This window comes from Myotis nattereri (assembly GCF_964212035.1).
Source record: "Myotis nattereri genome assembly, chromosome: 10".
Taxonomy (NCBI): domain Eukaryota; kingdom Metazoa; phylum Chordata; class Mammalia; order Chiroptera; family Vespertilionidae; genus Myotis; species Myotis nattereri.
Genome location: NC_138085.1, coordinates 38929658 through 38953424, shown reverse-complemented (window position 1 = coordinate 38953424; position 23767 = coordinate 38929658). Strand labels below are relative to the sequence as shown.

The 23767-nt window shown below is 41.1% G+C and overlaps 1 protein-coding gene across 1 annotated transcript in view; it reads left to right on the top strand.

Moving 5' to 3' along the window:
* Positions 1 to 23767, top strand: part of LOC308526074 (semaphorin-4F-like) — a gene marked incomplete at its 3' end in the record, with an annotated part of 38793 nt that overhangs the window by 8764 nt on the left and 6262 nt on the right. The window contains 8 exon segments of the mRNA XM_081101044.1: positions 2931 to 3024; positions 17009 to 17134; positions 17236 to 17387; positions 17967 to 18145; positions 18356 to 18503; positions 18631 to 18853; positions 18993 to 19102; positions 19210 to 19370. Coding sequence (XP_080957170.1) covers positions 2931 to 3024; positions 17009 to 17134; positions 17236 to 17387; positions 17967 to 18145; positions 18356 to 18503; positions 18631 to 18853; positions 18993 to 19102; positions 19210 to 19370 — 1193 coding nt within the window.

Sequence of the window (23767 nt, the reverse complement as noted above, 5' to 3'; positions counted from 1 at the left end):
CACCTCCTCTGAGTCTCAGTGTGCTTTTCTCTTTCCTTCTAGTTGTAGAATTTCTACCCAGCCAGCCTTACTGTAGCTCTGAATGATGTCCGTTTTGTCTTTTCTTTGTATTTTTGAAGTTGTTGTGGGAGGCAGCAATTTCAGGTGTTTACCTATGCCGCCTTCTTGGTGTCTCGGTACTGGGTATTTGACATTCATGATTGAGTTTAAATCTCATCACCCCATTATAATATTACGGTGTTATTTCCTTCCATTTTACAGTCAGTGAAACATAAGTTCAGAAAAGTTAGGTACCATGTCTAATATTATATATCTAGCAGAGGCAGAGCCAAGATTCAAACCTAGGTTTGTCTGGCTTTGCTTCACTACTCCCACACTTTAATCCAACCTGCAGTACAGAAGACCTGACCTGGCTTAAATTTCGTTTGATATTTGACCTGTTTCATGTAACAGGGACCATCTCTCCCCACCCCAACTCCCACCCCAACCACCTAGGAAAGGTCCCTTGCCAAGACAGAAGGATGGATTCCAGCCCCACAGCTCAGTGATAGCCTTCCTACCTAGTTCTGGCTTTCAGCCAAGGGACTTGCCTTCACCACAACTGATATGCTCATTCACACAATGATGATACAATGAAGAAGGTCAGCATTCAGAGATAGAATGTAATAGAGTGGTCTGGCCCCTTTCAGACCCTACTAAATGCAATTTTGACCATACAGTAATCATAACCTGTTTAATTAATAGGAGGCTCACTTGCTCAAGGGCTATAAACCTAGATAACGTAATGATTCTATTTGGGGAAACTGGAAGAGGACTAGTTTTGATGAGTGTGAAGAGCCTGATGAGCCATCTCTGTGAGGAAGTCCAGCAGTCAAGTGCAAACATGGACTAGAGTTGGAAGACCTGAGACTTGGAGAGTTTGGGGAATGATTTGCATAGGTCTGGCTGACATCATAATTAAAGTATATGTGAAAAGGACTAAGGATATGTTTTTTAGGATTCATAGTTAGGGGCTAGAACAGTGATGGCGAACCTTTTGAGCTTGGCATGTCAGCATTTTGAAAAGCCCTAACTTAACTCTGGTGCTGTGTCACATATAGAAATTTTTTGATATTTGCAATCATAGTAAACAAAGATTTATATTTTTGATATTTATTTTATATATTTAAATGCCATTTAACAAAGAAAAATCAACGAAAATAATCAGTTCGCGTGTCACCTCTGACACGCGTGTCATAGGTTTGCCATCACTGGGCTAGAAAGAAGAAGAGAAACAACCAGAGGAGATAGAGAAACAACAATTATATAGGAGGAGGGACTCTAGGAAGGTATAATTTGAAGAAAGTCAAGAAATAAAATATTTCAAGGAGGGGAGTGAGTCAAAAGTAGCACAAAGTAACTATATATTAAAGAGAATGAGAATTGAGAAAAGGCTCATCTTTTCTGTCTTTGGTGAAATGTAAGGGAGTAGTTTCAGGCATAGAGACGGGAAAAAATAATTTGTTTTCTAGGAATAACAGGTGATCCAGGTTTGGTTAGCAGAAAGAGTTCCTTTTAAGAAGTATTAGAGAATAAGTAATTTGGGCTAAAGAGTTTGTACTCCAGGGAATGGTGAGCCATTTTGTCATTCTCTTGCTCAAAAATTAGTCAAATCAGTGACTGATAGAGTAGGAATATTATTCTGGGGTGGATATGTAGAGTAAATTGAGGATGATGGTAGGCACTGTGGCAGAAAAGGGGTTACTGCCATAGTTAGGGTTAGAAGGGACATAGCAGGTTTTAACTATGTCCCTAAAGTGCTCACACAACTTGGTAATCTCTTACTGAACTGTCATCTTTCTCCTCGGGCTAGGAACCTCCCACTGCCACACAGGTAAGGTGCTTAGTCCTCCATTCCAGAAAACTCTTTGACCAAGTATACACTTTTGGGAATCTCACATGACATCTGATTTTAACAGGCCTTGTCCAAGACTCTCTCCATAAAATAAAATAGTGTTTGCCAATTTCAACAAATTCACAAGCAGTCAGAATGGGCCAGTAGTGTACTTATACTCGGGGGACATATATCTGCATTGCAGCTCCAATTACCGTCCAGGTTATTAGGCTCCAGCAACATCATCTGTCCATAGTTGTTTGTGAGCCAGAGATATCCTGACACTTCCATGCCATAACTTTGATTCCCAACCAGCCACAGTTAACATTTTCTATTAGTCCTAGGTTGAAATCATCCTTGATTTCTATTTTTAGTTATCTTGAAGCCTCTCCTAGTATATGATGCCTAGCTAAGGTAACTTCTGGCTGGCTCTTACAACCTTCGCCCACACCCAGGTCATTCCTCTTGGAGTCTCTGGATGAGGAAGGCATTAAATTAGCAAATCCTCAAATTCTGACCTGAGCTGAAGGAGATTCTCTTCCCCCTTCTCTGTATCCTTGGCTCTGGTGCTATCTTTTATCCTTGGGGTGGGTGTGGGTAAAGGATGGCCCTTCTCTTTAGATTCGTGGGCTTCAGATGGTCCTATATCAGTCTCTTCTTTAATCTTCTGAAGGGCTTCAGACTTCAGCAGACCTGCTCTCATCCTCCTTGTTCTGTAGCACATTCTCCAGGCAGTTGCAAACCCTACCATTCAGCATTTCTGAGGAAAGATCTCCTGTTCAGCCTCTCCATGTCATCTAGGGCCATTATAGCTGCTCCTTCATTAGAGCATGTGGTGGTTGGGTATTAGGGGATTGAAGGAAGAAGGATAAACTGATGAAAAAGGGAATGCAGAGATAGGAAATGCAGGATTGGGCAGGGGAACAGGAGTAACAGACTGGGAATATGGGGATGGTAGCAGAGGAATGGGAATTGGGCTTTTCCTTCATCTGAACATCTTTGTGATTTTCATCAGGAACTCTATGACCCTAAACCAATTGCCCCCTCTGGTCTGTAGGCCGTGTCCAGTTTCCAGCAGGTTGAAAGAATTGAGAGTGGCCGGGGGAAATGTCCTTTTGGACCAGCTCAGCAGTCAGCAGCTGTAATGGCTGGTGAGTGGGAGAGATAAGAACCTGTGACTTCTTGCTAGAATTGCTGCCTTCTCCACCCCTGCTGTTGGAATTTCTGTGTGTTTCTTTCGTTTCCTAGGAATGTCTATTATTCCCATGTCTCTTTCTAGCCTTTCCTATTCTCCCCAGTGTGCCTGTGTCCTGCTTTCCTCCAGAGTACTATTTCCCTGGGTTCTCCCTAAAGAATGTGTTCTCTGCACCTCTAATGTGTTTCCTCTGCTAACCTCATTCCTCCTCCCCGCCCCCCACCATTTTATTTCTGTTCATAAGAGGACTCTGCTACAATGCATATTGTAATACACTTGGAAAAAGTATAAAGAACATATGAAGTCTTCTAGAACAGAACTGTTCAAACGAAGTTTTGTGAGGATAGGAATGCTCTGTATCTTTGCTGTCCTAAAGTAGTCACTAGCTACATGTGGCTAGTGAGCTCTTGAGATATGACTGGTACCACTAAAGGAAAGGGTTTTTGGTTGTGTTTAATTTCAGTTTAAATGTAAGTAGTCACATGTGTATAGTGGCTACTATATTAGCAAAGGTCTAGGGTATCTACTCAGAAAACCACTGGTAATATTTTAAGATATTTCCTTTTATCCTGTTGTAATGTGTATGCAAGCGCATATTTTACTGGACAGTCCTTTGTATCTCAGAGGAGTCAGTAATGACTATTCAGTAAGTTCCTGCTGTTAACTTCCTTTGAACAAGCCATATAAGTTGCTCCAGTGTTGAGTGGTTCTTTCACAGTTTATATATAAATCTTTGCTGGAGAGTGACTGCTTAATTCTTCGGTAGCCACAAAGTGAATTGTTTGTGCCCACACAGCATGTATTTTAGATTAGAGGACTCCACATGCACCCTCCAAATTCAGTGAGGATCCAGCCATTTTCTCATGATAGTGTGAAACAAGCGGGTTAGTAGAAATTTTATGTGTGTATATTATAAAATTTTAAATGTCATGCTATCGGGGTATAATTTTTGAATTCTATTATGTAACTTTATATCATAGGCATTTTTGTATAATTTAAAAATTCTTTGTAAAGAGAATTTTTAATGACATCATGCTATTACTCATCCTGTAAGCATACAGTAATTTAATGAAGCAACTCCAAATAATTTCCTTAAATTACTTTTATTTAGTTTAAGTTTTTGCTATTATCCATTAATTCTGTAATGAACATTTTTGTGTACAAATATTTGTCCTTATTTTAGATTGTCTTGTTAAGATTTCTGGGAAGAAATTACTATATCAAAGGGTGTGAGCATTTTATGGCTCAGTATCTGTTGCTAATTGGGTTTTTAGAAAGAGTGTACCAATTTACACCCTAAATCAGCAGTAAATGAGAGTGCTTTTTTTCTCACATAAATTTCACCAAAATATATTGTCACTTTAAAAGATCTTTGAGCCCTAACCAGTTTGGCTCAGTGGATAGAGCGTTGGCCTGCAGACTCAAGGGTCCCAGGTTTGATTCCGGTCAAGGGCATGTACCTTGGTTGCGGACACATACCCAATGGGGGGTGTGCAGGAGGCAACTGAATTGATGTTTCTCTCTCATCGTTGTTCCTAACTCTCTATCGCTCTCCCCTCCTCTCTGTAAAAAATCAATAAAATATATTGAAAAAAAATAAAAGATCTTAGAGTCCTGACTGATGTGGCTCAGTTGGTTGGGTGTTATCCTGTGCATCAGGAGGTTATGGATTGGATTCGTGGTGAAGGGCACATGCCTCGGTTGCAGGCTGGATACCAGGTGGGGTTGTGCTGGAGGCAATCAATGTGCTCTCACACTGATGTTTCTCTCTCTCTCTCTCTCTCTCTCTCTCTCTCTCTCTCTCTCTCTGTCTCTCTCTCTCAAAACCAATAAACTAGTCTAAAAAAGGAAAAAGAGATTGTTGAGACTAAAAATAGTACCTTGTTTTAATTTGTATTTTTTTGAATATTAGTGAAGTTGAACTTTTTTCATGTTTTAGTACCATTTTTATTTCTTCTCTTAGAAATCCTCTGCTTACTTTCTTGGGTCAATTACCAGGTAGGATATTAAGGTTTCAATCTACATATTTTCCTTTCTTATTACATTTTTTAACAAAGTCCTTCTTCAGTTAAATAGAAGATAAAAACTTTTTTCTTAAAATTTTTCCCCAAGCACTTAACATTTTGATTTTTTTAAAACTTATTTTAATGAATGACATGAGATGGAGACCTAAATTAATTTTTCCCAACTAGCTAGTCAGTTGACTCATTCATCATATTCTTTCTCCACTGACTTTAGCTGTGAACTTTGTTATAAAGTTAATTCTTTTTTAAAAAAATATATTTTATTTATTTTTTTACAGAAAGGAAGGGAGAGGGTTAGAGAGCCAGAAACTTTGATGAGAGAGAGACATTGGTCAGCTGCTTCCTGCACACCCCCTACTGGGGATGTGCCCGCAATCACGTTACATGCCCTTGACCGGAATCTATCCTGGGACCCTTTATTCCGCAGGCTGACACTCTATCCACTGAGCCAAACTGGTTATGGCTAAAGTTAATTTTTATCTATACTTTTGCATAATATTTTATGAAAAAATTTTAAAGTAATATCTAACAATAAATTTTTTCTTATTTAGGACTTCATAGGAAAAGTCATAAAAATGATACAAATTAAACAAATTTTAGTGAGATAATTAAGGACTTATTTTTCTGAAAAGAAATAACAAATGTTTTGAAAGTTAACATAAATATATATATATATATATATATATATATATATATATATATATTAAATACAATATTTGGGTTGCCATTTCTATCATTCATCTATAGTTGATATTGATGAGACCTTTTTTTATACTCAAACATATTTGAATGAAATATTTAACCAATGGTTTATTTTTCTTGACTTTTTATCAAGCATGTGTGGCAAAATTCTGAGCCAGTCATTGGGAACATTAAGAAAGATAGTGGTTGTGAATGTCTCTTTTTTGAAAAACAATTTATTTTATTGTTGAGAGAATTACAGATATTTCCCATTTGTAAATTTCTTAAAATATTTTAGATTGATATTTTGGGAGAAAGAAAGGGAGAGGGAGAGAAACATCAATGTGAGAGCAAAACAATCACCTGCTGGAGATTAAGCCTGCAACCCCAGGCATGTGCCCTGACTGGGAATCAAACCAGAGTCCATTTGGTACATGGGATGGTGCTCAATCAACTGAGCTACACCAGCCAGGCCTGTGAATGTGTCTTGATTCTACATAATTGCTTATCAACAACATGATGTCTCTGTTGCAACAATCTAAGATAATCATTTTACATACTTTCTTCTTTTCAAGTACATTCAACCTTCTGCTTGTAGTTTCTCAGTGTTACAGTGAGCAAGTGAATTTGCATTAGCATGTGGTTCAAGGGCACAGATTTCTTAAAGGAGATCATCGCATGATAAAGAAAAATTTCAAAAAAGGAGTAACATTTTCAAAAAGGTTTCAAGTTTTTTTCCAAATAATGAAGTTGTCTTTTTTTCCAGATAATGATGTTGGCTTTCATCTGATAATTGATGGAAGTGATTAGAAATCACTTTCTAAGAGTTTAGAATGACTAGCTTTAGACAGGTAACATACAACCTCCATGTCTCTTTATGCCTCATTTCCATGTCATAGTCAATACCAATATAAATTTTTCTGTCAAGTTCTAAACTTTATAGGGTTACAATTTAAAATTTTTCTTGATCTGAATAGGTGCCAGTATTTAGTCGTAACTTTCAATGTTGATCCATTATGCCCTGCTATCCTCTGTTTTGAAAACAGTGAAATAGAAATAGTGCCAACCTTAGGTAGGAACTAGTACCAAAATTCCTAGTTATGAGATATAAAAATGTCCTTAAAGATAATAGAGGTATTTTTAAATAAAAAGTTTTAGTAATTAAAATATTATTAGACTATCATATTTATTAATAGAATATAATAAAATAACATTTTAAATTATAAAACTTACAATGTGCATTGTAAAAAGTTCAGAAAATGTAAAAATATTAAAGAAGAAAGTGGAAGGTTTATTTGCAATTCAGTGATAACCAGGTAACTACTATTATCTTAAGACTACTTTTTTAGTGTCTGTCTGTGTGTGTATTTATAATAAATTGGAATTATTATGGATATTTCACTTAGTATTCTATACTAAACATTTTCTTGTTCTAGAAATTAATTATTCAAAACATGATTTCTAGAGACTACATAACATTTATTCCATCATATAAATATTGCATAGCACAATTTAATTATTCCTATAAAATTATACATTCAGATTTAAAAACTATTGTATTTATGAATAATACTGTAGAATACATCTTTTTACATAAATTCTTCACATAAATGTCATTAATTGCATTTGAGTAAATCCAAAAAGTAAACTTGCAGGGCCAAAGGGTGTAAAGATTTTTATGGTGTTCAATAGGTTTATCTAAATTCCTTTCTATTTAGTTCAACCAACTGTGGTGAGAGGGCCTGTCTCACTGCATCCTTTTCAGTCCCACGTGATATACGTAATAAACCATACAAACAGTGACTTCCTCCAAAGGCTAATTTGATGTATTTTTTACTTACATCTCTGTTAGTGAGACTGAACAACTTTTCATTTGTTTATTAGTACTTGTATTTATTTTGGGAAAAGCCTTTAAAATCATTTCTTCAAATATGACATTTATGTATACTGCAGTTAGATAAAATTAACAAAATGATCTCAGTGTCTCTATTTGCACTGTTCAGATTGGGAAATATTGTAAAATATTTTGACAGTAACATTCACATTAGCCTAAAACAGGGGTGGGCAACCCCTGGCACGTGTGCTAATGATGGCACACCAGTAACTTTTGCTGGCATGCGAAACCCTCTCTTATAACCTTCCATTTACAATTTTTGTGAACAGTTGAATGACTTAATAGTTAAATTACAAGGAACTGGCAAAACACTTGATGTGATGTTTGGTTACATAAAGGCTTTTGAAAAGAAACTGGAAGTCTTCAAGAGTGATGTGGATGGTGAGAGATTCAGATATTTCCCAAACCTCAAGAGGCACATCAAAGACCTCCCAAAAGATGTCAGAACAGACTGTCAAAGCCTTCAAAATCTTTTTTTAAACATCATCGAGTCAACTGTTGAGCAGTTCTTCTCCAGATTTGTGAAATTCAGAGAACTGGAAGAGACAGCAAAATTCATGAGGTTTCCAGACAGCATGAAACTGGAGGAACTAAACTTACAAATGTTTTCATGGATAGATATGGCTGACTTTGAAATGCAGTTGATTGAATTTCAGAGTAGCTCAATTTGGAAGCAGAAATTTGTTGACCTAAGAGTTGTCTTGGAAAGCATTGAAAAAAAGTGATTAGACAGGAGTACCAGAGAGAAGTGTCGAAAACGAACTATTGAGGACTTGGAATGCCATTCCAGAAAACTTTTTCTGTTTACAAAACTTTGCATCAGTGTTACTCCCCATGTTTTCATCCACATACGCTTGTGAATCTTTGTTCTCAGTGATGAATTTTGTTATTTGTCATAATAGGAGTAGCCTGACGGATGAAAGTAGTAGCTCGTGCATATCTCTGAAGCTCATGAAATATAAACCTGATGTAAAATCTCTGTCATCAGTGATGCAGCAGCAAAAGTCCCACTGATAATATCAAATGGAGTCATAAAGTTTTCTGTCAGATGATCAGTGTACATGTATACATTAAAAAGTAAATGTATTTTTCATCATCATATACTGTGTTTTTGTCACTCGAATTAATTTTTATTTCTTCAAGGTTCTTCACATACGTACACCTTAAGAGATTTCAAGTAGGCGTAACATGTTCTCAAAAAATTAGGTTGGCACGCGGAAGAATTCTGAGTCAGAGATTTTGCTGGTTTTGACACGCACTCACAAAAAGGTTGCCCACCCCTGTCCTAAAACATCAGCAGTTCCTTCCCAATCTCCTTTGTAGGGTCTTTGTCTTCCGCTCATCAATGTTGGGGCTCATTAGATTTCCATGCAGGATCCTCTTCTTTTTTCATTCTGTGTGGTTATGATCTCAACCAGCCCTGTGGATTCTGTTTTCACTGCCTCCTGATGCCTCCCAGACCTTATCTGGAGCTACAGACCACACATCCAAATGCCTTCCAAACATCTCCATTTGAATGTCCCATAGGAGTCTCAAACTCAGCATGTCCCAAAGCTCATCATCTTCACTCAACCTCCCCAAACCAGCTCCTTCATCGGTTTCCCCTCTGCTGAGTGTTTACCCACTCAGGTACCTAAGCTAGAGATAGCAATCATCTCTGGTCTTCCTATCACATCCTATTAAAAAAAAAAAAGAGGGGGTTTTATCAAGAAGAGCAGAGGGAGGGAGCTTTGCTCTTAATCTTTAGGAACCTGTCCTGGTTTGTATCATTTTATTTTGGTCTCATTGCGTCTTGTGTTATTGTATCTGCCAAGGAATACTGCCAATGTTCCAGATGCACTGGGTGCTGCCAGCCCCCTTCTTAAATCCAGGTGTATCTGCCCCAAGACTAGCATTCACACACTGAAACAGGACAGCTATAGGGTCAGGTCAACAGAGGAAAAGGTAAATGCCACATCTCCAACTACCTAATTATGGCCTGATAATAGACTGTGTTTTTTAAAAAAATTATCTAGCTGCCCCAGTCCTTAGATAAGGAAATGTAGATTATTACGGTAGCAGCTGTTAAACCTGCAAAGCTCTGATCATGAGAAGTGAAGGAAGTGGAAGAAGGAAAGCCAGGTTATGTTTAAAATCCTTTTGTTTTTTAAAAAATATATCTTTGTTGATTTCAGAGAGGAAGGGAGAGGGAGAGGGGGATAGAAACATCAACGATGAGAGAGAATCATCGACTGGCTGCTTCCTGCAAGTCCCCCACTGGGTTTCAAGCCTGCAACCAGGGCATGTGCCCTTGACTGTGATCAAACCTGGTACTCTTCAGTTCGCAAGCCGATGTTCTATCCACTGAGCTGAGCCAACTAGGGCTGTTTAAAATTGTTTTAGAGCTAATGAATGATAATTCCTATTGTAAATCTCTAAAGGTGAGCATTTTGATAAGAAAGGGAAAACTTGAAACCCCAGGGGAGTGAAATATTCATTGCCATGACACTTACCCTAGTGTATCAGTGTTATGTTCTAACACATCTGGGAAGCCTGTGCTCACAGGCTTACATCTGGGCAGGTAGAGATGTGGATTGACTTCCACAAATAATTGTGATTCTTCATCTTTTTTTTTTTTAAATATATTTTATTGATTTTTCACAGAGAGAAAGGGAGAGGGATAGAGAGTTAGAAACATCAATGAGGGAGAAACATTGATCAGCTGCCTCCTGCACGCCCCCTACTGGGGATGTGCCCATAACCAAGGTACATGCCCTTGACCGGAATCGAACCTGGAACCCTTCAGTCTGCAGGCCGAGGCTCTTATCCACTGAGCCAAACCGGCCAGGGCATGATTCTTCATCTTTTGCAACTTTCAATCTTTTTTTTGTATTACCATAATGAAAATATCTCCATTTTTTGGATTATAAAATTAAATGATGCTAACTATAAAAACCATTCAATGAACACAAGAAGTATACAAGAGAAAATGAAAATCACTTATAATTTCATTAGTCAGAAACAAACTTCGCCAAACCAGTTTGGCTCAGTGGATGGAGCGTCGGCCTGCAGACTGAAGGGTCCCAGGTTCGATTCCGGGCAAAAGCATGTACCTTGGTGGCGGGCACATCCCCAGTGGGGGGGTGTGCAGGAGGCAGCTGGTCGATGTTTCTCTCTCGTGGATGTTTCTGACTCTCTGTCCCTCTCCCTTCCTCTCTGTAGAAATCAATAAAATATATATTTTTTAAAAAAGAACCAAACTTCATTAACACTGTAGAGCTATAGCTCCTTCAACAATCTTTTCTACATCAGCAGACATGTATACATATCTTTAAACGTCGGGTTGAATTGTACCCAGTGTTTTGTTCTAACCAGTTTGTTCCCTAAACTGAACACTGTGGGCATCTTTCTCTTTTTCACATCATCTTTTGCCAGTAGCAAATGTATATTTTAATGCCTACTGACTTGATTTATTCAGTACTAATCCACCAAAAACTGCACATTCAGGAATATTGTATTATATGGACAGTACCACAAAATACTTGGAAGTGAGACTGTCCCGGAGAATCTAGGATAAGATTCTTGCCCTCATTAACTGATGGTCGCTGTTCTTTCTCTGTGTTTGTAAGACTGTTGCAAGTTCCTTGGTACACTTGAAACCCTGCTATTTCCTCCCAAAGTGTCTGATCCCTTTTGTAGTCCCTTAGTGTCAGCGATCCTCTGCTACTCCATCCTCAGTGTGCTCCTCAGCAATCTAGGCTCCAGAGTTGCTGAGTACCCTTGATGATCTGTTAGAAAGTTTTGGACCCTTTACCTTTATCTATCATTGGGTCCTTGCATGGTTAACAGAGGTCCTTTACTGTTTGCAGAATACTCATGATTGTCTACACACACACGTACCCCAAACCATGCTGCCAACATATTTATAACTGTCTCCACAACATCTCCCTCCATTCTCAGGTTATCCATGACACAACTTCTACCAGACTTTTGGTTTTAGAGTGTTTTATTTACAACACTCCTAGGGAAATTTTCATTCCAACTTTGACTTCTTTCAATCTTTTTTTTGTATAAATCAACTCTTATTTCCCCTTGGAAATACAGAGGACTGGCTTATTTGTGCTCCATTTGGTGCCAGGACTTGTGCCCCAAACCTGGTTTCTCTCTCCTGAAACCACTGCAAGGAAATAAATCCATTTCATAATCCTTCCACCTCAAGCAACAATTGAAGCACATGGCCCCTTGAGAGTTCATAAGGAGCTATCCCCAACATGTATTGAATGCCAGCCTTGGGTCAGGCCCTATCTGGGCTCTGTATTTATCTAATTTAAGTCTTAGCACTGCTCTGAGGAACCTGAGGTTTAGGAAGGTTAATTTTCCCAAGATCATACTACCAGTAATTATTCGGGGTTCAAACCTAAAACTCCCTGGCTCCAACATGCTTGGATTCTTATCACAAACACAAATCACAAGCGAGAGTATAGTCTCTCCTACTTTTCCTCCACTGTTTCTAACCCTCGACTGTTGCCCTCTGAGGACTCCTTACTCTATTTTGCTCTGCATAACGTTTTTAAAATAGTGGTTATCTTTCTGGTGCCGGAGGAATGCAGCTTTGCTCCACCATGACTGTTTTCCCTGTAGTGACCGTACTCTACAGCTACTCTAAGTTGGTGAGACCTATGCTCCTGCTGGGGTTTCTGTGCAGCGACTCTGGCACACCAGCCTCTCTTGCTTCTTCATCCTCTCTGACTTGATCTTCTTTTTTTTTAATTTTTATTTTTTTTATTAATTAAATCTTTATTGTTCAGATTATTACATTTGTTCCTCTTTCCCCCCCCATAACTCCCCTCCTCCCAGTTCCCACCCCACCCTCCGCCCTCACTCCCCACCCACTGTCTTCATCCATAGGTGCGCGATTTTTGTCCAGTCTCTTCCCGCATCTCCCACACCCGTTTCCCCCCCAAGAATAGTCAGTCAAATCCCTTTCTATGTCCCTGATTCTATTATGATCACCAGATTATTTATTCACTTGAGTCTTAGATTCTATTGTTGATAGATGCATGTTTGTTGTTCATAATTTGTATCTTTACCTTTTTCTTCTTCTTCCTCTTCTTAAAGGATACCTTTCAGCATTTCATATAAAACTGGTTTGGTGGTGATGAACTCCTTTAGCTTTTCCTTATCTGTGAAGCTCTTTATCTGACCTTCAATTCTGAATGATAGCTTTGCTGGATAAAGTAATCTTGGTTGTAGGTTCTTGGTATTCATCACTTTGAATATTTCTTGCCATTCCCTTCTGGCCTGCAAAGTTTCTGTTGATAAATCAGCTGACAGTCGTATGGGTATTCCCTTGTAGGTAACTGAGTTTCTTTCTCTTGCTGCTTTTAAGATTCTCTCTTTGTCTTTTGCTCTTGGCATTTTAATTATGATGTGTCTTGGTGTGTTCCTCTTTGGATTCCTTTTGTTTGCAGTTCTCTGCGCTTCCTGGACCTGTAAGTCTATTTCTTTCACCAGGTAGGGGAAGTTTTCTGTCATTATTTCTTCAAATAGGTTTTCAATATCTTGCTCTCTCTCTTCTTCTGGCACCCCTATAATTCAGATGTTGGTATGCTTGAAGCTGTCCCAGAGGCTCCTTACTCTATCTTCGTATTTTTGGATTCTTTTTTCATTTTGCTTTTCCGGTTGGGTGTTTTTTGCTTCTTCGCATTTCAAATCTTTGACTTGATTCTTGTGCTCCTCTGGTCTGCTGTTGGGTGTCTGTATAATATTCTTTATTTCAGTCGGTGTATGCTTAGTTTCTAGTTGGTTCTTTATCATAGCATTGAGGGTCTCATTAGATTTCTTGTAGATCTCATTAAGTTTATCGGCGGCTTCTAGACAGTTCTTGAGAGCCCTTAAAAGTGTGGTTCTGAACTCTATATCCTCCATGGACAATTTTGTCCTGTTTCTTTGTCTCCGCATTTTTTATGCTTTCTTGGTGCACCCCCTAGTGGTCTTTGTGCGCAGTCTTGTTGTAGTTAGGCCTTGATTGTTGTCGTTGATACTGGGGGGATTTGACCTCCAGGCCAATTGGCTCTAATTTTATTTTGTTTTTTAACCCTGAGCTTCTCTGTCCTTCGGTCTTGGGCACCTCTCCAGACTCCGGTGGGGTGGCTCCCTCCTGCTCTTCCTAGGCCCCATTTTGCTTTTCTGGTTGGGTGTTTTTTGCTTCTTCGCATTTCAAATCTTTGCCTTGATTCTTGCGCTCCTCTGGTCTGCTGTTGGGAGTCTGTATAGTATTCATTATTTCAGTCCGTGTATGCTTAATTTCTAGTTGGTTCTTTATCATAACATCGAGGGTCTCATTAGATTTCTTGAGGATCTCACTACATTTATCGGCGGCTTCTAGACTGTTCTTAAGAGACCTTAAAAGTGTGGTTCTGAACTCAGTATCCTCCATTGATAGTTTTGTCCTGTTTCTTTGTCTCCGCATTTTTTATGATTTCTTGGTGCACCCCCTAGTGGTCTTTGTGCGCAGTCTTTTTGTTGTTAAGCCTTGATTGTTGTAGGCAATACCAGGGGTGATTTGACCTCCAGGCTAACTGGCTATGAGAGTCCGCTGTGTCTGCAGTGGGAGAGCTTCTGTGCTGGATCTCTAGGGCGGTGCTAATCTAGCGTTTGCCTGAGGCTATCTGGCAAATGGCTCTGCCCAGGGCTTGGGTGGGGCGGGTCCCCGGGGATCTACAGGGCTGGCTGGAGCGAGCAGTTATGGCTGCTCTCAGTTCCGTCCCTAGGGGCTCTGCCTCACAGAGTCCCAGCAACCGCTGCAAACCTCGGAGAGAAAGCTGCCTTCGAGTTCCGACCGAAGCCAGACAGTCCTGCTTCTCCCGTTTGAGTCTGGGTCCCTAGGGACTCGCCTGGATCTGGAGCTCAGAGTCTGAAATTCCCTCCCGATTAAAAACAACAACCACGCCCTCCGCCGCCAGCCTGCTCCGCGCGCACTCCGCACCTGAATATTTCACTTCAGCACTGCGCCTCCTCTGAGTCTGGGTATGATATTCTCTTTCCTCCTAGTTGTAGAATTTTCACTCAGCCAACCTTCCTGTGGTTCGGGATGATGTCCGTTCCGTCTTTTAGTTGTTTTTGAAGTGGTTGTTCGAGGCAGCAATCTCCGGTGTTAACCTATGCCGCCATCTTGCTTTCATGACTTGATCTTCTGAGTTGCCTTCAGTAGCTTCTCTTAACGGGTGATGTCCTAGGGCTCTCTTCTTGCTTTTCCTGTCTATGACCTTTACATCATGACTTAAGCATGACTCCCAGTTAGCCTGACCTGGCCCTGCTGTCTGACTCCTGTTTTAATTGCCTTCCAATATCTCTGACCAGATGTTCTGAAGGTTCTTCAACCTTAGCATGTCCAACAACTAAGCTCACTTCTCTTCCTGCCACCTCATTTATGGGCCTTCTTTTGTCATTTCCTGGTTCATAATATCACCATGTACTATCATCCATCTTCTAAACCAGTGATGGCGAACCTTTTGAGCTCGGCGTGTTAGCATTTTGAAAAACCCCAAATTAACTCTGGTGCTGTGTCACATATAGAAATTTTTTGATATTTGCAACCATAGTAAAACAAAAACTTATATTTTTGATATTTATTTTATATATTTAAATGCCATTTAACAATGAAAAATCAAACAAAATAATGAGTTCACGTGTCACCTCTGACACGTCTGTCATAGGTTCGCCATCACTGTTGTAAGAAGAAAACCTTAGAGATAGACTTTATTCCATTCTTTCACACCTCATACTCCATTGATTTTCAAACCTTGTTAATGGACTCTACCTCAGAAGTATCTCCCAAGTCCAGTTCCTTTATTCCCTCTGCCCCTACCTTAATTCAGGCACTCCACTCTTGCCTGCACTGTGTGAATGGCCTCTTAAGTAGCATTATCTTCTTAAAAACCGAAACTGATTATGTCACCTGTCTTCAAGAAAATCTCTGCAGTTTTGCTGTTACCTGTAAGATCAAGTCCATGTTCCTTGTTTTGGCAGAGTCATCATGATTGGGTGCCCATCTCTGCACCTCCAACTGCACCTCTGCTCACTTGCCTGTCAGCTCCTGTATCCCATCGGCACTTCAGCCTGGGGAGTAGCCCACATACCTAAGCATGGCATCCTCCTTCCCACATGTTTGTGGTCCTCCCTGAAGCCCTTCTGCCTGGCAAATGCTCATTCTTCAGACCTGGCTCAATGTCACCTCTGAGATGCTGCTACCCAGTCAGAGGTGGCTGGGCTGTCCTCTGTGCTCCTGCACACGTCTGGGCATCCCCACCTCTTGGTTTCCACCTGATTAAACAGACTCAGATGAGGGTTCCTGGGGGCAGTGATGTGCTTAACACCTGGCACAGTGCCTTGTATGTAGTAAGTGATAAAGTAATGCCACTCTGTTCTCCCCAGAACTGCCGTCCCCTGTGATACACAAAACTCTGAGGAGGAGGCGATTGTGAGCATTTATTCCCCCAAATCATTTTCTCTGGCTCATGTCTGAGCCCTTGGCAGTGGTACTCCGAGTGGCTATAATGCTCTCACATTCAGCCCAGAGCTGCACCACTCCCTTCTCTCCCAGGAATCTGCATCTTGTTCAACTCCCCAAATGATGTAGTATTCCCTAAAGTTGTGACTAGTTCCAGAGCAGTGTACACCCACTAACGTTCAGAAAGAATGCTAGTTCCTTCAGACATTTACCACAGGGGGAGAACCTAAGTAAGACTGGGACTTGCTGCAAAGCAAACCTCCTTCCTGGAGAGTAGCAGTATAATTAGTATATTACAGGGTAGAAAAATCACTAAAACAAAGACAACACAAGCAAACCAACCAAACAGCCTGATTTCCACAAGGGTAGCTTTCTTCTTTATAAATGGGTTTCAGAGAGAGGAAGGGAGAGAGGGAGAGAGAGCTGGAAGCATCAATGATGAGGGAGAAACACTGATTGGCTGCCTCCTGCATGTGCCCTATTGGGGATCAAGCCCACAAGCCAGGCAAGTGCCCTCAGGAATTGAACTGTGACCTCCTGGTTCATGGGTCGATGCTCACCCATTGAGCCACACTGTTCAGGATACTAGGGAAGCTGTCATTCTCCCTTCATATACATTAACATTCTGTCACTTTCCTCTAAACACTGGTTCCCCACTCTGCCCTGGAGCACTTTATATCCAGGATGATTTTAAATGAGGGAATCCTCTCCTGTGCTTAGCAGTTCCCTGTACTTAATGGGCCCTCAGCCCCTGAGAGTTCCTACCTCTGCTTTATCCCTGCTCTGCCTTTGACCCCTTTTGCTTCCTTCAGCAGATCTCACAGCTCATCTCCTCCCTGTCTCCCTGCAGGGGGGGCTCTCTATGCTGCCACTGTGAGAAACTACCTGGGGACGGAGCCAATTATCTCCAGGGCCATGCACAGTGCTGAGGGACAGGCTGAGGATTGGATTCGGACAGAGGCATACTGGCTTGACGGTGGGGAGAGGAAGAGGGTTACTGTGGGGACAGAGAGGGTGGGTGGAGGCTGGGTGGCCCCTCACTGAGGCTGTGGTATCTGAGGCCACAGGTCTCCCCAGCTTCGGCCTTTGTCGCAGCTGTGGCCTTGAGGCCAGCTGAATGGGGAGATGAAGACGGAGACAAGGAAATCTACTTCTTCTTTACGGAGACTTCTCGAGCCTTTGACTCATACGAGCGCCTTAAAGTTCCTCGGGTGGCCCGTGTGTGTGCGGTGAGACTCCGATCCCAGCTGTCTGTCTGTTGTCTCCTGCTCTGCCTGGCATCTGTCTTTTCTTCTCTGGGTCTCCGTCTTTACATTTCTCCTCTGTCTCCATTTTCCCTGTCTTGACTTAATTTCTGGGAGTTTAAAGAGTATGGGGAAAGGGCTCTAGCCCCTTTAACTCCATAACTACCCTTCTGACACAGTGTCCCTAGGAGCTGTAGAGGTTAAAGGTGGGAATTGTTGACAGGCCTGGGCTCCAGACCCTTCTCCACTACTTCCTGCCTCTGTGACTTGGGTCAGGTTCTTTAGCATCCTTATAGATGAGGATATTGATGATGCCTAGCTATAAGGATTGTTTTGAGGCCTAACTAGGATAAGGTATGGAAAGCACATAACATAGTACTTTGTAAGTGCAACAATGAACTTAGTCCCCATCATTGTGACCCTGTCTACCCCTGTATCATTCCCTACTGCTAACTCTGTCTGTATCTCTACATTGCATTTTTATGCATCTGTCTCTCCATCTGTCCTTGTCTGGGGAAACTTGTATTGGTCTCCACATTCTCCCTACAATGTTTGTCACCCCAGGGGGACAATGGGGGCCGTAGGGTCCTCCAGAAGAAGTGGACGACCTTTCTGAAGGCTGACCTGCGGTGTCCAGGGCCCGAAGATGGCCGGGCCTCTAGTGTCCTGCAGGACATGGCTATTCTTCGACCTGAGACTGGAGTATTGGCCCCCATGTTTTATGGCATCTTTTTCTTTCAGTGGTGAGGAGGTCCTGGTGTGGAGGAGAATTACAGGGTGGGAGACACATGGGGCTGGCACCTTTCAGTGCTGTCTCTTCTAGAGGGGGTGGCTTCTCCCAGAAACCGGATGCATGGCTCCTATGCATTTCTTATGGGTCATCTCATTTGCCAGGGCGTGAGTTGTTACCTAGTGTTCTTCAGATATCTGGTTCCAACCTGTGTCTCTTCCAGGGAGGGGGCTGACATCTCAGCTGTCTGTGCCTTCCAACCACAAGACATTCGGACAGTGCTTAATGGACCCTTCAGAGAGCTGAGAGATGACTGCAACAGGGGACAGCCTGTCATGGAGAGTGAGGTACCCCAGCCCAGACCTGGAGAGGTAAGAGGTCTGGGGAAGCTCTTCACCCCATGCCAGAATCGCCTCATTAGAGCAAGAGCCCAAGTAAGCATTGCGGATACTTCCGGGCCCCTGGGAAGCATTGTCACCTGTACTGTTTTTTCCCTAGTGCATTGCTAATAACCCGAAATACCAGCAGTTCAACTCATCAATCTTCCTGCCTGACCGTGTGCTCACCTTCATCCGGGATCACCCCCTCATGTACAGGCCAGTGCTTCCAGCTGATGGCCACTCCCTGCTGGTCACTACAGATACAGTCTATCTCAGAGTTGTGGCCCACAGGGTGGCCAGCCTCTCAGGGAAAGAGTATGATGTGCTCTACCTGGGGACAGGTATGTTTAGTAGCCAAGTATATTGCCCATTCTGTGCACACATGCGTTTGTCAAAGAGAGGGTTGTATATTTAGAAGTATCAGACTCCCAGGCACAGGTACAGTGTGTCATTATGTCATGCCCTCTGCCTGCTTCCTAGAGGATGGACACCTCCACAGAGCTGTGCGTATTGGATCTGCGCTCAGCGTCCTTGAGGATCTGGCCTTATTCCCAGAGCCACAGCCAGTTGAGAATTTGAAATTGTGTCAAGTGAGTAATAGATTTCGGGGAGTCTGGTGGGGAGACATCTGAGCTAGCTTCTGACCCAGAAGTCTGGGAGATGCAGCATAGTCCTCTTTTTTACTAATTTTCTCTAGAGCTGGCTACTGGTTGGCTCCCATACTGAGGTAACACAAGTGAACACAACCAACTGTGGACGTCTCCAGAGCTGCTCAGAGTGCATCCTGGCCCAGGACCCTGTCTGTGCCTGGAGCTTCCAGCTAGATGCTTGTGTGGCCCATGCTGACGAGCATGGAGGGTGAGTGTGGCTGCCCTGGCCTCTTGCCTGCTGTCACAGAGCTCTGACCTCTCCATATATCTGCCTGTTTCTGATCTGTTCATGCAGCCATGTGTGTTTCTTTTAGTGTCACTGTGTTTGTCAGTTCCTACTAACTCATCTGTTTGTCCATCATGCGGCCTTATCCATGTTCCTGTCACTTTGCTGGACCTGCCCAAGACCATGTGACTGACTTTCATGTTGCCATACACTGCTCAGTGTCCATGTTATAAGAGCTTCTAGAAGTGTTTCCACAGCTGCCAACTCCCTCTTTCCTGCTTTGAAATACTCTTTCCTGTTGCCTTCTAGGACTCTGCATTCTCCCAGTTTTCCTCCGTGTCTCACCAGCCGTCTCCCTTTACTCATTCCTTTCCATGCATTTTCTGAAATTTGATGTTTCTCACGGTTCAGTCCTTCTTTTTACATGTCTATGCGCTCTAGGTGATATTATTCCCTTTACTTTCAACACCAACTGAGTGTTGTTGACAACTACAGATGTATCTGTAGTTGAGCTACACAATTCCTTATTCAACTGCCTACTTGGGTGGTTTATAAACTGCGCAAATTTAGCAGGTCTTAGCATGCACTGTTGTTTTCTCGTTCTTTCACATGGTTCTCTGAAGGGACCTCTGTGAATCCAGTTGCTCAAGCCGGAAATTGCCTGCACTATATTGCAGTTGGTCCTGACTCTAGCTCCATCTGTTATATCCTCTGTCCACAGCAACTTCTTTCCTTCTCTACTGCTATCACTCTTGTCCTAGCCATCATCATTTCTTAATTGGATTACTCCAATAACCTCCCAAATGGTCTTGTTTTGTCCATTTGGGAATCCCATCATCCATTTTACACTCAGCAGTTAACTTAAAATCATGTGCCACATTGAAGCATTTCCCTGACTTTATATTCATCTACAATATTTCATTATATATCTGTATCAGATAAGAAATCTCTTAAAATCATTTTATTATAGGAAATTTCAAATATTCAAAAACTAGATTGTATAATGAATTTTCATGTATCTATCACTCAGCTTCAACAACCATCTACAGACCAGTCTTACTTTACTTTACTCCCAATTATTTTAAAACAAATCTTAGACATCACATCACTTCATCTATAAATCTGTGGGTATCTCTAACACAGAAAGGCTTTAAAAAATGTAAACATGTTATCATTATCATACTGCAAACTCACTTTCTTAATGTCATCAACTATCTAATCCAGGGGTGGGCAAACTTTTTGACTCGAGGGCCACAATGGGTTCTTAAACTGGACCGGAGGGCCGGAACAAAAGCATGGATGGAGTGTTTGTGTGAACTAATATAAATTCAAAGTAAACATCATTACATAAAAGGGTACGGTCTTTTTTTTTTTTTTAGTTTTATTCATTTCAAACGGGCCGGATCCGGCCCATGGGCCGTAGTTTGCCCACGGCTGATCTAATCAATGTCTGATTTTCCCATTTGCATATACTTACAGATAGTTTGCTTAAGTCAGAATCAAAGTAATGTCCATCAGTTATAATTGGTTGATATGATAAGTCTTTTAATCTTTAATTGAGATTCCTTTCAAATGAGTAATTTTTAAAAATTCTTTATTAGTTAATGTATTACAAATGTGTCCTCATCTCCCCCCCCCCCCATTAAATCCCCATCCTCCTTCCCCCCCATCCCCCCATCCTCTCATCGCCCTGTTGTCCATGTCCATTGGTTTGGCTTATATGCATGCATACAAGTCCTTTGGTTGATCTCTTCCCCTTGCCCCCTCCCTCCCCTACTTTCCCTCTGGGGATTAATAGTCTGATTGCTGTTTCTCTGTCTTTGGATCTGTCCCTGTTCATCAGTCTATGTTGTTCTCTATGTTCCACAAATGTGTGAAATCATGAGGTATTTATCTTTCTCTGACTGGCTTATTTCACTTAGCATAATGCTCTCCAGTTCCATCCATGCTGTTGCAAAAGGCAAGAGTGCCTTCTTTTTTACCGAAGGGTAGAATTCCATTGTGTAGATGTACCACAGTTTTTTAATCCATTCATTTGTTGATGGGCACTTAGGCTGTTTCCAAATCTTAGCTATGGTGAATTGTGCTACTATGAACATACGAGTGCATATATCCTTTCTGATTGGTGTTTCTGGCTTCTTGGGATATATTCCTAGAAGTGGGATCACTGGGTCAAATGGGAGTTCCATTTTTAGTTTTTTGAGGAAGCTCCATACTGTTCTCCACAGTGGCTGCACCAGTCTGCATTTCCACCAGCAGTGCAGAAGGGTTCCTTTTTCTCCACATCCCCTCTAGCATTTGTCGTTTGTTGATTTGTTTATGATAGCCATTCTGACAGGTGTGAGATGATACCGCATTGTCATTTTGATTTGCATCTCTTGTATAATTAGTGACTTTGAGCATGTTTTCATATGACTTTCGGCCTTCTGTATGTCCTCTTTCGAAAGGTGTCTATCAAGGTCCGTTGCCCATTTTTTGATTGGATTGTTTATCATTCTATTGTTAAGATGCATGAGTTCCCTGTAAATGTTGGAGATTAAACCCTTATAGGTGATATCATTGGCAAATATGTTCTCCCATCCAGTGGGTCTTCTTGTTGTTTTGTTAATGGTTTCCTTTGCTGTGCAAAAGCTTTTTATTTTGATGTAGTCCCATTTGTTTATTTTCTCTTTAGTTTCCATTGCCCTTGGAGCAGTATCAGAGATGAAATTCCTTCGGCATATGTTTGCGATTTCGCTGCCTGTGGATTCCTCTAGTATTTTTATGGTTTCCCGTCTTACATTTAAGTCTTTTATCCATTTTGAGTTTATTTTTGTGTATGGTGTGAGTTGGTGGTCTAGTTTCATCCTTTTGCATGTATCTGTCCAATTTTCCCAACACCATTTATTGAAGCGACTGTCATGACTCCATTGTATGCTCTTGCCTCCTTTGTTGAATATTAATTGGGCATAGTGGTTTGGGTCGATTTCTGGGTTCTCTATTCTATTCCATTGATCTATATGTCTGTTCTTGTGCCAGTACCAAGCTATTTTAAGAACAGTGGCTTTGTAATACAGTTTGATATCTGGTATTGCGATCCCACTTACTTTGTTCTTCTTTCTCAGGATTGCTGCAGCTATTCGAGGTCTTTTTTTATTCCAGATGAATTTTCGGAACGTTCGTTCTAGATCTGTGAAATATGCCATTGGTAGTTTAATGGGGATTGCATTGAATCTATAGATTGCTTTGGGTAGTATGGACAGTTTGATGATGTTGATTCTACCAATCCATGAACATGGTATGTTGTTCCATCTGTTTAAGTCTTCCTCTGTCTCTTTTTTCAGTGTCCTGTAGTTTTTCGCATATAAGTCTATTACCTCCATAGTTAAGTTTATTCCTAGGTATCTTAGGTATCCCAGGGATAAATCCTACTTGGTCATGGTGTATGATCTTTCTGATGTACTGCTGGATCCGATTTGCTAAGATTTTGTTGAGGATTTTGGCATCTATGTTCATGAGGGATATTGGCCTGTAATTCTCTTTCATTGTGTTGTCTTTGTCTAGTTTTGGTATTAGGGTGATGCTGGCTTCATAGAACGAGCTTGGAAGTGTTCCTTCCTCTTGAATTTTTTGGAATAGTCTGAGGAGGATAAGTTTTAGTTCTTCCTTGAATGTTTGGTAAAACTCCCCTGTGAAGCCGTCTGGACCTGGGCTTTTGTTTGCTGAAAGTTTTTTGATGACTGCTTCAATTTCTTCCATAGTTTTTGGCCTGTTGAGATTTTCAGATTCTTACTCATTAAGGTTATATTTTTCTAGGAATATGTCCATTTCCTCCAGGTTTTCTCGTTTGTTGGAGTAGAGTTGTTCATAGTAATTTCTAACAATCCTTTGTATTTCTGTGGGGTCTGTTATTTTGCCTCTATCATTTCTGATTTTGTTTATTTGGGTCCTCTCTCTTTGTTTCTTGGTGAGCTTGGCTAGAGGTTCATCAATCTTGTTTGTCCTTTCAAAGAACCAGCTCTTGGTTTTTTGATCTTCTGTATTGTTTTTTTGGTCTCTATGTCGGTTATCTCTGCTCTGATCTCTATTATTTCCTTCCTTCTGCTTACACTGGGTTTTTCTTGTTGCTCTCTTTCTAACTCTTTGAGTTGTAGGGTTAGGTGATTTATTCTCATTGTTTCTTGTTTCTTGTAGTAGGCTTATAGAGCTATGAACTTCCCTCTCAAGACTGCTTTCGCTGTGTCACATAAGTTTTGGATTGTTGTGTTTTCATTGTCGTTTGTTGCCATGATGTTTTTAATTTCTTCTTTGATCTCTTTGGTAACCCAGTAATTGTTTAATAGCGTGCAATTTAGTCTCCATGTGTTTGATTTTTTTGGATTGTTTTTATTGTAGTTGAT